A 13,804-nucleotide genomic window follows, 5' to 3' on the forward strand; every position below is an offset into this window, starting at 1 on the left:
TAAAACATTAACCTCAACATGAATTTAATTGCACTCATGCAACCTCTGAGCCTCATTAAACGTCTGAAAATACACCTACAAACCACTTGTGTGTTCTTCTGTGCCATCTCTATAGTACAAATTTATTTCTTAAATACTGATTTCACTTGATTGGTAACTTATTCTTATTATACTTGTTTTTATTTTGTTGTTTTAATTAGAAATGTTAAAAAGCTTATAAATATATATTTTTGAATTTGGCATAAAAGATGACATACTTTTAATAAAGTTATAAAAATGCTATTACAAAGGTAAAAACAAAATTCCCTGTAAATCACTTTAAGGAGTCAAATATCACCTCATAATGGGAAGGTTAATTTTTTATCAGAATTTTTGATTACTGATTTGAAGGTGCTCCTACATTTTTTAAATTAGGAGCACAAGCGCTCCTAAAAAGAAAAGTAAGCGTAGAGCCCTGTAGTATGTATACTGTTTATAATATGCAAATGATCTGTATACACAGAATAGCCGAATGACCAAATTTGCATGCTATGTGGAATACTGTATCCCTCAATGCAAAGTGTTCAACTTGACCATTTAATTTCCTGTGTGATGACTGCATTGGGACTAATATCAACCACAATTAAATCTCTCTTGACTTACAATTTGCTCAAACTGCAAATATTTTTTAATTTTGAAAATAAAAATTATTATATCTCTAATTTAAACATGCATAGTAAGGTCATGTTACTCCATGTTTATAGTGAAATGCTTATCATGGCATAATACATACTTTTTTTGCGTTCCATTTTTGACAAATATTTAGCGGTATACATTGCATACTTTGCAGTGTGCAGTATTTAGAGTTGAAAATACTGAATATGGCCCTGTGGACATGACATGTATCTTTATCCATTTTGGTTTGGACCAAACGCTCCAAGACATTTTCTACAAACTCAAACACTGAAAATTCCGTGAGAGATGCGTGGTTCTTTGATTTATGTTCTTAGTTTTTTACAGGGGCTGAGATCTGGAAAGATCTATGAAAGCTATTGTAGCAGCTGGTCTGTTTTAGACGGTCTGGAAATGGCATTGTGTAAGCTTAGCAGCCGCCCCGCCTCTCCTTTTGAATGAGTGCCATTGTTTTTGGAAAAGCGCGAGCAAGTTCAGGTAAAGGAAGTGCGATATGAGAAGTTCTCGGGCCTTTAAAGGACTTTGTATGTGCATTGTGCAGTTATGTGTGTGTATTTCAGTGTGGCGGTGTTTGTCTCACGTCTTGTTTTGCCTGCATCACTGCACTGAAAGTTTGTAAGATATGTGTGCAGGCAGATTCTGCGCTCCGACCCTGTTCTACAGCGAAGGTCCAAAAGTATTGATTATCTTTGCCATTTATAGGCATGCAGGGATCTTGAATAGCCCATTGGCTCCTTATCAGACCTGCGTTTATTTCCTCCGGCAGGCGCACACGTGCTTGTAAGAGGAGCCCTCCTGTCCCGGCCAATCACAGCTGCTTAGGTGAAATTCTGGAGGGTGTCAGTCAGACCAATAAAACCACGTGCTGTGCTGAAGACTGTGTACATACTATCCTCTGTAATGGAATACTGTGCAAATGTCGGGAGTGGAGGAATTTACAATGCATTGCCTTACCGAATAGCTTGGATGCATGTGAGTAAACGTAAAAGACGCGCGTATGTACAAAACGGTCACAGACACTCGTTTGAAAAACATTGACATTGTTGTAAGGATCATTTTTTGACACTGCGCAGGCTTTTAGGTGGTTGCTCGGTTGTGAATTTGCCTCAGGAGCTGCATGAACATGCTAGTACTCGGAATGCACGGATAGAAAGAGGAAATTAAGTTATCTCTTTGTTTTGGTCTCTCCATTGAGACCATGTAATCTTGTCCTCAGTGGTGAGCTCAGCCAGTGTCCGTTTTATTAGCCAGTGTTTCGTTGTGGGCTTATGGATGGGACACGGGGATAATGTTCCAAAAACATCTTTTTTTCAGGCTTATCTGCTTTTCATGGGTGAAGTATCTCTTTGAAAACAAACTGCTTGGCTGCTTTTCTAGCCCCTGGAGAGGGAATGGGCATAAGAAATCCAGAGCCATGTGTTCTGTTCAGCTTTACTTCACATGCACTTATCTATGCAGATTTATTTATGTTTCCATATTATGTCTGTCATAATCTTTTGAGCTGTAGTTTGACCTTCAGATTGTGAATTTTTTTTAATCATTTGACATGATATACTAACAGTTTTTTAAATTTGTAAGGAAGTAGTTGACATGATGTAAAATTGTTGATTATATCTGAACAGTTTCTTAACAATATGGTGCTGTGCCTGTGACCCAATTTGTTACCAATGCAGGTTATTAAAGCTTTCTCACGTCAGTGACGATCTCACCTCTCTCTCTTATCTAGGTTTCTGTGTCTGTCATATAGCCTAGTTATTTTAGAATTACACCCTCACAAGTGCTTGCTGCATACTGCATTGGCTATTTAAGTTAAACTGTGGTCACACTAGGCTTTGTGCATGCACAATTACATCGGACCCTTCACACTTTTGCAAATTATGCAGATTTGAGTTGTACCCACAAGGTCAATCTGTGATGCATTGGTTAAATGTCTTGTGGAAATTTGCAGGTCAGTTAACCAAACTTGAACTTTAGTATGCAGTGGAAGACAAAACTGTCTGGCCCTCTGTGACCATGACTTAATTCTTTTTGACATGAAATACTCCATAATTGCCATAAGACCCCATAATGCATCACAGCCATAACTACGCTATCTCATTGGAATGTCAGTTTCATGTTCTGTTGAGGCACAGCATTTGTAGCCATTGCAAGTGGTTAAAATGACCACTACAAAATACTCAGGGTACTAGAGAATGTATAGATTACACACTTGTGTCCGAGTTTGTTTTTGTTCATCATTAGCCAGTTTGCAGAATTAAAACCTGAAGCGGTCATTGAGTGCGTTTACATGTACAACATGATGCTGCTAACTTTCAAAAATCAGCTCATGAAAACCAGGTGCAAGAAAACATGTTTGTGCCATTTACAAAATCATCAGTGTTTTTTTTTATATTGGCATTATAATGGACAATGAATGAGCTGGGATAATGGGCAAAAATCAGTGGGTGCTGTTATAAAAATATAAAGTTATAGTATTTTTAAACTTTTTAGCAGACGTTAAAAAGGTGACTTGCAAATTATGAATACTACAACAAAAGCTTTACAAACCGTAATGTGTGAAGTGCTGCAGGTTCCAGAAATGATTAGAAAAGTACTAAATATGAGCTAGTACAGAGATGATGTACAAGAGACACACTGTGAAACCACAGAAAGAGAACTGAGAGGGGTTAACAGTAAGTATTTTAAAAGTTAACAGTAAGTCAAGTGCTCACGAAAGAATCTTTAGATGGATTCAGCTGTTCTAATGGACGCTTTTACTGCTGGTAGGACTGCCCAACTGTACAAACCAATAAAAAAAAAACTGCAATAAATTTGAACTATTCTATAAAATACTATAGTTGGTAGTAAGTTTATACTGTAAGGGTCTTATGTTTCAAAAGTGTCCTTGTATAGAGTCTGTACATGTGTATACATGTTGGAAAGACAAACTGTTCTCAATTTTGTCCATCAATGTTGCTTTGCAGTGAGGCTGGAGTCCTGAGCCCTTCTGTTGGGAGACATCGCTCGTACTGGAGGGAGGAGCCTAATGCCTCAGAAATGTGAAACTATCAGTTACTGCAACCCCACCCCTTACCGGGAACCACGGTTACGAGCCTCCAATCCGCCATCAGTCTGGAGGTAATTAGTACTTACTGCACTCAAGCCTATACATGACATCACACATTTTGAAGGTAATACACTCGCATTTGTGTAGATAGAATGAATCCACTTTGGTTTCTGCTGTTCATTTCCAGAAAAACAAACTCTTTCATCTGTTCATCATCATGGATGTCGCCCTCTATCCAGGGTGTTTTTTTTATTAATTTGTTTGGATGAGACAGCCAACATCAACACTCAGCAAAATATGTTTTCATAACAAAAATTTTAAAGGCATTTACAATGTAGATTTGGCATTAATTTAGTGTTGAGCTGTGGCAGAACTGTTAGCACACATTGAGCCATGGTGCTCATGTAGAGAGTTTCCCTTCCCAATATGTCTGTCAGTAACAGAAAGCTTCGCTTTTAGCATATTGTGGGGTGGAGAAAAACAAGCTGATCTGCGTGTGTTTAGCTTCACAAAAAGTGAGATCCTGTTCCCATCTCGCCTTTAATTACCCCGCTGTTGTCTTGTCTCACTAAGCTACATGAGCTATAGACTGCGGCAACACATGTGGCGAAGTGTGTAGACCCAGATGCTCAGCCTTTTCCTCAGGAAGAACAGAGTGTTACGACATAATTGGAGCAAAGTAGACTTCATAATTGTGACCTCATCCTTGTTCGTTCCCCCCTCCATCCCCATCAGTTGGACAGGTCCTCTGGCAGGCCCCTTTTAGAGGAAGTCTTGAGCGTTTACAAGAAGAGGGGAGCAAACGAATCTCCTGTTAACTGAAGCAGTGTGCTGATTTCAGTATGAGCTCACTGTATCCTTTGACATTACTTATTCTGATGTTTTGCTTTTCACTTGTGGGGTATTTGTTTTCTTTTTACATAATGCCGTTGTGCTTTTTTTGCCCTCAAATTATCATTAGCTCACACATGTCTTTTGGCCTGTGGTCTCAAGGAAACTCTGAGTTGTGGGTGCGTTGAGGGCAAGGGCTGGGCGGCAGCTGTATGTTGTTGCCAGGTTGTGTAATGGGTAAAAATCAGCATTTGAGCGCCAGATAGGAGCTGGCGTGCCTCCAGGGTAATCATATACTCCTGTCCAGCAATGGTGCTGCAGTGTGTTCCTCAGCAAACTGGGAGGTTCTTTAGAGATTTTGAAGTAATCAGTACAGTTCTTTGGTCTCTTTTATGGGGTATTTTGTCATCCATCAACTTATAAGTCAAATTAGATGTTTAACCTTTGATGTTTATCATTTCATGAACAAGGGGGGAAGCTAGCTAACTCAGTCCATTACCTTCCTGTATTCAGTGTTGACGGTTTTAATCAGACTACCTTTTTCTTTATGCCTGACCTAGTGTTCTCATAAGTACTGACTTTGGTACCAGTCTGTACTGAAATTTTAAAAATGTCCAATCAGCGGCCAACGGCAAATCAGCAGTGTTTAAAAATCCGCTCAACAGCACTCAAATACTAGTGGGAAATGGACATTTTTTTTTTTTTTCAGTACCGACTGGTACCAAAGTCGGTACTTTTGACAACACTAGCCTGACCAAAAATTGTCCAACTGTTGAAATTATGTAGGCCTACGTCTAAAGATAATCTATGGTATTGAGCTTTGCTAGCACAAAAAAATTTTTTGGGCAAGAACAGGAAGTCAGAGGCAGGGTTGTACCAGGAAATGTGAGCGTGCCTGTATCCATGGACAATCAAAGCCGCTGTTGACTTGCCTTTTGTGTTGCCACTTTTTGTCCAAGACACCAGCTCAACAAAATGATTCTGACCTTACAGATTGGCCTCTCCTGCTGTTTGCCACAAAGGAAGGTTGGCACAGAAGGAGATGTGCTGATCTATGCAAGCTTTCCAAGGACACACCAAATGGTATTCTCACTTGTCAATGGACATGCCACTTTCCATGTTTACCATCCAATGAATGGCTGCAGCCCACGCTCTTCCCCCATTTTTGAGCAAGCAAGTCGCCTCCCACTCTCACTTTGGCTCTGAAATAACTGTCCAAATGCCATCCCATGTTAAGTCACGTGAGAATCCCCAGTACCTCTTTTATCAGGTCTGAATCAGCACTGGAAGAATGCCTTATATGCACTTGTGTCGGTGAGAGTTCAGTCCTCCCACACATAGCTAGATACTGCTATTGGCGGTGCCGCAGGCTTGTTTGTAGGGCAGCTGGGTCTGTGTCAGCTGAGTGCTTGTGTGGAACCCAGCTGTGTCTGGACCTGGGTGGCTGTGCTCCCATTATGTCAGCCTAAGGGCCAGAGGGAACAGCTAGCCCTTGTGCTCACTGTGATACTTCTTCTGCTTGAGGAGTTATTTGCCATTTTGCACGTGCTATATAATCACGTGCTAAACACACTGCTAAGAACCTGCTGCATTGATGGCTTGCACCAGCAGATTTTTGAAGTTTCCATCTCATTTGCAAATTATAAAATGGGCACATTAAAGAAATGACTTTTTGGTATTGAGTTTGTTTTCATTGATTAAAGACTTGCATCCTTAAGAATAGTTCACCTAAAAATGCAAATTTGCACTTTACCTTATCTGTTTCCAAGCCTGTATGATCCTTTAACACAGAAGAATGTTCAGCAGAATATGTTGCTTTTTTCCACGTGGGAAAACTTGTAGTAAACATGGACTGTCAGGCTTTAAGTCAAGTCACCTTTATTTATATAGCGTTTTAAACAATACAGATTGTGTCAAAGCAGCTTTGCAGTTTTAAACTGGAAAATAGTGTCAATAATGCAAGGGGACAACAGTAAACACTCATTTTTTCAGTTAAAGTCAGTTCATCATTGATTCAGTGATGTCATTGTCCAGCTCAGTTCAGTTCAAATAGTATATAATCAAGTCGACAATATTGTATTGCTTGAAATTAAGTCTCCCCAACTAGGCAAGCCAAAGGCGACAGTGGCAAGGAACCCAAACTCCATTGGTGACAAAAATGGAGAAAAAACCCTGGGAGAAACCAGGCTCAGTCGAGGGCCAGTTTTCCTCTGGCAAGATGAAACCAGCATGGCGTGGTTTAATTCCAGGCTGCAACACAAGTCATATTGAGCAGAAGCCTTGTCTGGTTCTTGTGGTCTTGTGCCGATGGCCGTCAAATCCCATTTGACTTGTCCCATATTAGTGGGGCGTTCGCCAGGCGTGTGGGCTCATGGGCTCACCTGGCAACGGCACAGCCAACCGTTGTCCCCTCAGTGTCATCTCCACCAACACCCTCCGATGTGGCAGTGGGAGCAATGCACCAACTAGAGTTAGTGGGGCCCGCAAGAGCAGAGCATCCTCTCTCAAAACATTTACCAGTTCTTTAGTTCTGCTCTCACCTTCAACTGGTTTGGAGAATGAAAGCTCACTTAGGATCTACCAAGGAGAAGATGCAGAGGGATCTTTGGATATATGGGCTGTCATTAAACCTGGGAACACAAAAGAGAAAATCGCCATTTTTGCATCTCAGAAGTGTGGCAATACTTGCAGTAGTGTTGTTGACAACACCTCAGAAACAGAAGCCATTGCCCCAGAGCTGCGGACTGTCTCTGTTAAAAACAAAGGCTGCTGGGATGGTGACTGGTCTGTAGCTAAACGCAGGAGAAGGTCTGGAAACCCAGACAAGTCAAAAAGTATGGAACCTTCTTCCCCAAAAACTGAAATACAGAAAGTATCTCAACAGGAGACCCTCAATGAGAACATCGATCCTTTCAAAGGAGTTGCAGATGATGCAGTCAGGACAGAGGGAGAAGAGGATGAAAATACACTTTCTGTGGTGGAGATGGTGGCATACTTGGAGCAAAGAGCCAGCGACCAACAGGTGAGCTCCAAAGTCCCATCCTTACGCAGCACCAGCACCATCACTTTATCCAAAGTTGGAACCGTCCCTCTGCCTGCAGAGCAGCAGTCCAAGGTTGCAGAAAAGCTGGAGGTCCAGGAAGAGGAAGGAGAGTCTGTTCGAGTTCTGGATATGGTGGCCAAGTTGGAGTCGCAGTGCCTGAGTAGACAAAGCCTCCGGGAAGGTGGAGGAGACCTCTCTCGAAACAATAGCTTACGGAGGAAGGTGGGGCGTGTGCTTCTGGCAGGGTCAGAACCCTACCCGCTGCAATCTCAACCAGTGTCGCCTACTGTACCTCAGGACTCTAGAGTTGAGAGTGTCCCACAGCAACTGGACAGTGATTTAAACAAACTGAGTTCCCCACCTAAGACCCTTGAGTCGATAGAGACCTCGCAGTGTGGGCTTGACACCTGCTCCCTCAAGGACGTAGAAAGTTCTTGTATCTCAAGAGAGGAAACTAGCACATCTGTTCAGACTCTGCAGTCCTCACCAAAGAATGCCAGCTCAGAGTGCAGTGAGGAACCGATACCAGGCATGTTGTTCTTTGCCAAATCTTCTCCTCAGTCTCTGAAGGAGCATCACCTGCCCTCCCCATCAAAGAGCAGATCACAGAACAAAGAGCCTTCTCACATCCAGGACCTTGAGCCTTCTGTCGACACTTCAGTGTCTTTCAGAGAGGAGATCAAGGATAGGCTTGTGGCTGACCAAAATCATCAAACTTTTGAGGAGGCCGAGAGAGGAGAGACTTGCATAGTTAGTCAGGAGCCTGTGCCTTTTCCATTACGCCGCCTAGTGTCTCATGAGTTTCTTGAAACTCGCTTCAAGATCCAGCTGCTTTTGGAGCCTCAGCAGTACATGGCTTTCCTGCCACACCACATCATTGTAAAGATATTTTGCTTGCTGCCTACTGAGAGCCTGGCTGCCCTCAAGTGCACATGCCGTTACTTTAAATTTATAATTGAGAGTTACGACATACGGCCGGCGGACTCTCGTTGGGTGAGTGATCCACGCTACAAAGACGATCCCTGCAAGCAGTGTAAGAAGCGGTATGACCGTGGTGACGTTTCGCTCTGCCGTTGGCATCATAAGCCCTACTGCCAGGCGCTACCATATGGCCCGGGCTACTGGATGTGCTGCCGCAGGTCTCACAAAGACACACCTGGTTGCAATGTGGGACTTCATGACAACCGCTGGGTCCCTGCCTTTCATAGCATCAACATGCCAATTTACAAGAAAAGCAGGGACACTGACGAGGATCTGTAGTGTGCCAGAAAGACAACTGCAGTGTGCGTTTTATTTCTGAGGCCTGTGTATTAGGGTAGCTAGTAGCTAGTGTGAATGGGCTGTGTGTTGTCAATGAGCATGTGCGCTTTTAATGTATAGTGCTTACAACCAGGTTGCTGAAACTAATAAGAAATTGCTGGGTCTTTGAACTTCTACTCTGCCAACCAATCACTAATTCCCCTGTCAAAAACCCTCCTCAGGTCCTTAATGTTGGTCTGCACTTTAACCTTTAAAGATTGAATTTTGCAGAGTTCTATCTGGGTACTGCTTGATGATTTTTACTTCGAGTAAGCATTAATGACTAACTTATTTTTTCAGTTCAACCACCTTTCTTTTTCTGTGCTTCGTAACACACCCAGACTGTATTTCCTGCACTGATGTTGTCTTAGTCTGCAGTTCTGTTTATCTCCTAACGTACTTGCATACGTGATTAACTCATTGGCCAGTAGGGAAACTTTAAACGAGGGCACAATGAATTACTGACACATTTGCTCAATTTCCCCATCTCCCGTTATCATCTCTTAGTACCGCTAAAAAGTCCTGGGATGTTAGGTGGCGAAATGACTTCGCGACTTGATGGGATTGACTTTTTGAGATTGTTCTGAGCCCAGATGTTTACATTGTACATAGCACAGATTCCTATATATCATAACAGTGTGAAGAATGATGGCACGAGTCTGGCGTGAAATGCATTTAATCTTAATATGGGGTAAATTGCCTTGTTCTTTTTATGCTATCTTTTTGTGTATATAGATATCTATGTGAAATGGTCGCTCTTGTTCTGCAGTGGGACTCTTATAATAAACCCTGTGAACGGGTAGTGCATATTCTTCTCGAATTTTAAGTATTGATATCTCCCTTGTATGATGTATTGTTTCTTGACCGGAAACATTTGAATGTGGGAAGAGAGTTTCTCCATCTTGACAGTGAATAACTGAACCCCATCTGAAAAAAAGAAAATTTCATTGCAATGTACTGTTTTCCAAAGTGTGTCAGATTTTTAAAAAATTATTGTTAATGACGTTGCTGTGCTCTGCCTGTTAAGGCATTTTACTTCAATAAAGTATATCTTGGAGAATTTGTAACCAGTGTTCTGCTCTCTCTATCCTTTTTCGCTCTCTTATATGCTTACACAGCATACTTGTATTAATCAGTCAAATTGTCTTTCTATTAGATTAGTGTAAGCAAGGTTTGGTTAAATATAAGCTGATATTTCTTTTTGGTGATGTCTTGGGTTAGAATATTTGAGTTTAGAGTACTTAAATCTATTATTAAAAATCCACATCAATCCTAACGGATTTAATTTCCAAACTTTGGATCTATACTTTACATCCACTAGCTTTCATTTTGTTTCTTATGTTTCAAGCGCACATTCCTGAGTAGGAGATGTTACTGAGCAATAAAATGTCTGGTTTCCAATGGAGAATAAGTGGGTCAAACCTTGATTTAAGTTAGCTGGCAGTAAATTGTTTAACACTGCCTGCCTTGAGTACTTTCAAATGATTAAAAAAAAATCTTACATTTTAGACTTACCCTGCCATTTTGGTGTTATGAATTGTATCACTAAAGTTTTGTTACCAATAATATAAATACCCTATGCAAAAATGTATTTCTCACCCATGTAGATATTCTGCGAAAGAAAATATCTCAAAATAATAGTATTCAGCTTGTCTCAACACAGTGGCTACTATGATGTAGAACCCATTTTTCCTGAAATGACAAATCTTCATTTCATGTTAATGTACATCACTAAATATTTTGTCAGAAATGCCAATTCACTTTTAATATTTGGTGCACATTTAACTTGTCACTTTTAAATATATAAAACGTGTCCTAGGTGGAAGTCCTAGGTTTGAAATGTACTGGCACATAATTGTCTTTTGCTTTCATGTCTTGAAGGAGAGTAGAAATATAATGGAATTGAGGCCATATACTACACATTTAAACAATTAATTTTCAATGTCTGTGTATACAGGAATAATGCTTCATTTCCTATTGCATTTCAAAGAGGTATTCTGTTTAATAATTGACGTCTGCTAATTCAAATAAAAAATTTCTACAATGAAACTTAGTAAATATGTATTTTTTTCAACAACTAAAGATAGTGAAAAAATAAACTTGTACATAAATCCTAAGAGCACATAGACAGCCAGCCTCTCTCCCAATGGATAACAAAGCAGGATACTTCTGCCCAATGCAGGTTGCAGAGGTTGAGGAAATATAAAGGGAAAACAATTATTTGTCCATAAAATACAATTCCTCTTGCACATTTATAATCTAATAGAACAAGACACCAATAATATTTGCCATTCTCTCAGACAAGTCCAGCAACATTTATACAGTAAGGTTCTTTGAGGAGCTGGTGAAAAGGTGCAATCCATCAAACAAACTCTAAAAGCAAAGTCTGTCCATGCTTTGAATGTACAATTTCTGCACCGATGAGCAAACAAAAATATTTGGCAATGTACACTGGATAAAGTTGACTGGCGTCTAGAGTATAATGCGAGCTACAAAAGATCAGAAATGCAAAAGTAGTTCACTCTTCCGTCCTGCAATAAAACCACACAAGAGTTGTTTCTCAAGATCACATGCTTCACTCTGTTTTCTACCACACATTTATTCAGTATGAGCAGTCAGATGAAACTTCCCTTTATTTCTCCCAATGGCCAAGCTGACATAAGTGAGGATGACAGTAATGGGGTGTTTGCATAGGTCTAACCGGTTGAACCACCCCCACATCCACCGGATCTCAGCGCTGCCCGGTGTAGGAGCGGAACCAGGACGTGACAGAGGCAGCCGCAGAGGAGATCATGCCCCCCGCATTGCCAACTGGCTGGGACGCCTGCATGCCGCTCTGGGACAGATCCATAGGCTGGGAAGGGATGTCACAGAAGCGAGGGCTTGGAACCGTCTCCCAGTCTGTGCCCAAGTCTGTTTCTTCATCCGTCACAGCCTCGTCTCCGCTCTCCTCCGCCGGTCCAGCTGCCTCTGGTTCCACAAACTCCATAGAGTCTTCCAAGTCAGCGCTCACCTCAAACGGCCCGGTTCTAGTGAACAAGAGTGGAAATGTTTGCAACACATTAGTTTTCCATTATATATGACTTATACTTCTACCATTCAGAAGTTTGGGGTCGACAAGTTTTTTTGATGTTTTTTGTCTCATATGTTCACCAAGGCTGCATTTATTTGTAAAAGCAATAATATTGAGAATTCTTACTACAATTTAAAACAAAATTTATATTTAAGTATATTTTAAAATATATTCCTGTGATGCAAAGCTGAATTTTCAGCATCATTACTCCAGCCTTCAGTGTCACATGATCCTTCAGAAATAATTCTAATATGCTGATTTGCTGCTCAAGAAACATGTCTGATTATTGATGTAAAAACCATGTTACATTTTTTTCAGGATTCTTTGATGAATATAAAGTTCAAAAGAACAGAATTTATTTTAATTATATTATAGAAGTCTTTACTGTCACTTTTGATCAATTTAATGTGTCCTTTCTGATCAACAACAACAACAAAAAATCATACTGACACCAAAGTTTTTGAACAGTAGTGGAAAAAAAATATTATACAGAGTGAAAAAAAAACTCACCAGCAAATAATTAAGACAACACTTGATTTTATCTACTGGAATTTATTTGGATCATAAATAATGGGCTATAAGATACATCGTGGACAATATATTTTCACTAAGGAACAGGACAATGTAATTTCTCACCTGCCAAGTTTCTTGTTTGCTGGAGACACCAGAAACATTATATTCCTCAAAGTGTGGTGAGGATGAAGCAGCTCGCTGTCGACATGCTAAGAATCAAGCATAAACATGAGGCGTGAGTTCAAAATTTTACTTCTCATTTCAGAGTGGTCTCAGTTTTGAGAAGAATTTACCTGTGAGAAGCAGAGGTGCAGGATGTTGGTGTTAAGTTTGTTTACGGCACGGGTGAATCGGTAGTGGGTCAGATTATCACCGCAGAACTCACTGTAGAAAAGAAAACAATACAGGACATTTATTTTTATATTAGAATAAAATACAAAAGAAGGAAAGAAAACAAACTTGTTTCAGCTAGTTGTCAGGGCAGCATTTATTATTTTCATTTATAGTAACTTCATGAAGTAGAAAATAAATAAATTAATGAATAAATAAATAAATAAATAAACATAGACATTTTAAAAACAAACCAAAAAAAAGTGTCAAAAACAACTAAATTACTGAAACTTTAATGAATAAAACTATAATAGACAATTAACATGCAGCTGTAACCTGTTGCACAATTTTTTCGGAAGGTTGACATCAAGAATATGAGACAGGATATTGATGAGCTGTGTAGCATAGCAGAGGGCGGCACTGATGGTGTGTGCCGGGTTGATGTGGTCCAACTCTACACAAGAAAATAAACAATTCTGTCAAATGAATTTGTTAAATATTTTCTTTCCTTTAAAGAGGAACAGAAAGCATTAAAGGGGTGGTTGATTGTGATTTCACTTTTTTAACGTTAGTTAGTGTGTGTAATGTTGCTGTTTGAACATAAACAATATCTGCAAAGTTACGAAGCTGAAAGTTCAATGCAAACGGAGATATCGTCTTTTAAAATTCTGGCAGTTTAATGCCTACAAAAACGGCTGGTAGGGACTACAACGAGTTACTTCCCGGGTTCGTGACATCACAAACCCTGATAAACCCCCCCCCTCGGGAAAAGGCAGCAAAGGGGGCGAGGCCATGCTGCGCTACTTTAGAGAAGAGGAAGAGAAAACTAGAGGTGCACGTAAAAATCTATTCATATATGAATCACGATTCTGTCTTCTAACGATTCTAATGGATTCACAAGTTTCAAAATCAATGTTCTAAAACAGCGGTTCTTAATACTGTTCCTCCAGTCCCCCTGCTCTGCACACGCTCTGCATCTATCTCTCTCTCTCTCTCT

General features: G+C 40.3%; 2 protein-coding genes across 3 annotated transcripts in view; one reads left to right on the forward strand and one right to left on the reverse strand.

The window, feature by feature from the left end:
- Positions 1–9,828, forward strand: part of LOC107693073 (F-box only protein 34-like) — a 20,281-nt gene extending 10,453 nt beyond the window's left edge. Inside the window, exons 2-3 of the mRNA XM_016492318.1 lie at positions 3,636–3,790; positions 6,894–9,828. Of these exons, the coding sequence (XP_016347804.1) occupies positions 3,698–3,790; positions 6,894–8,852 (2,052 nt within the window). The 5' untranslated portion in view covers positions 3,636–3,697 and the 3' untranslated portion in view covers positions 8,853–9,828. The remainder of the gene's footprint in view (positions 1–3,635; positions 3,791–6,893) is intronic.
- The window catches only part of LOC107693176 (beclin 1-associated autophagy-related key regulator-like), an 8,179-nt gene continuing 4,126 nt past the window's right edge, over positions 9,752–13,804 (reverse strand). For both annotated transcript variants that reach the window (XM_016492468.1, XM_016492467.1), the window contains exons 7-10: positions 13,144–13,261; positions 12,771–12,861; positions 12,601–12,686; positions 9,752–11,920 (exon numbers count right to left, since the gene is read on the reverse strand). In XM_016492468.1, coding sequence (XP_016347954.1) covers positions 11,623–11,920; positions 12,601–12,686; positions 12,771–12,861; positions 13,144–13,261 — 593 coding nt within the window. In that variant the 3' untranslated portion in view covers positions 9,752–11,622. The remainder of the gene's footprint in view (positions 11,921–12,600; positions 12,687–12,770; positions 12,862–13,143; positions 13,262–13,804) is intronic.

The sequence above is a fragment of the Sinocyclocheilus anshuiensis genome, unplaced genomic scaffold, assembly GCF_001515605.1.
Source record: "Sinocyclocheilus anshuiensis isolate Anshui unplaced genomic scaffold, SAMN03320099.WGS_v1.1 scaffold222, whole genome shotgun sequence".
Classification (NCBI taxonomy): domain Eukaryota; kingdom Metazoa; phylum Chordata; class Actinopteri; order Cypriniformes; family Cyprinidae; genus Sinocyclocheilus; species Sinocyclocheilus anshuiensis.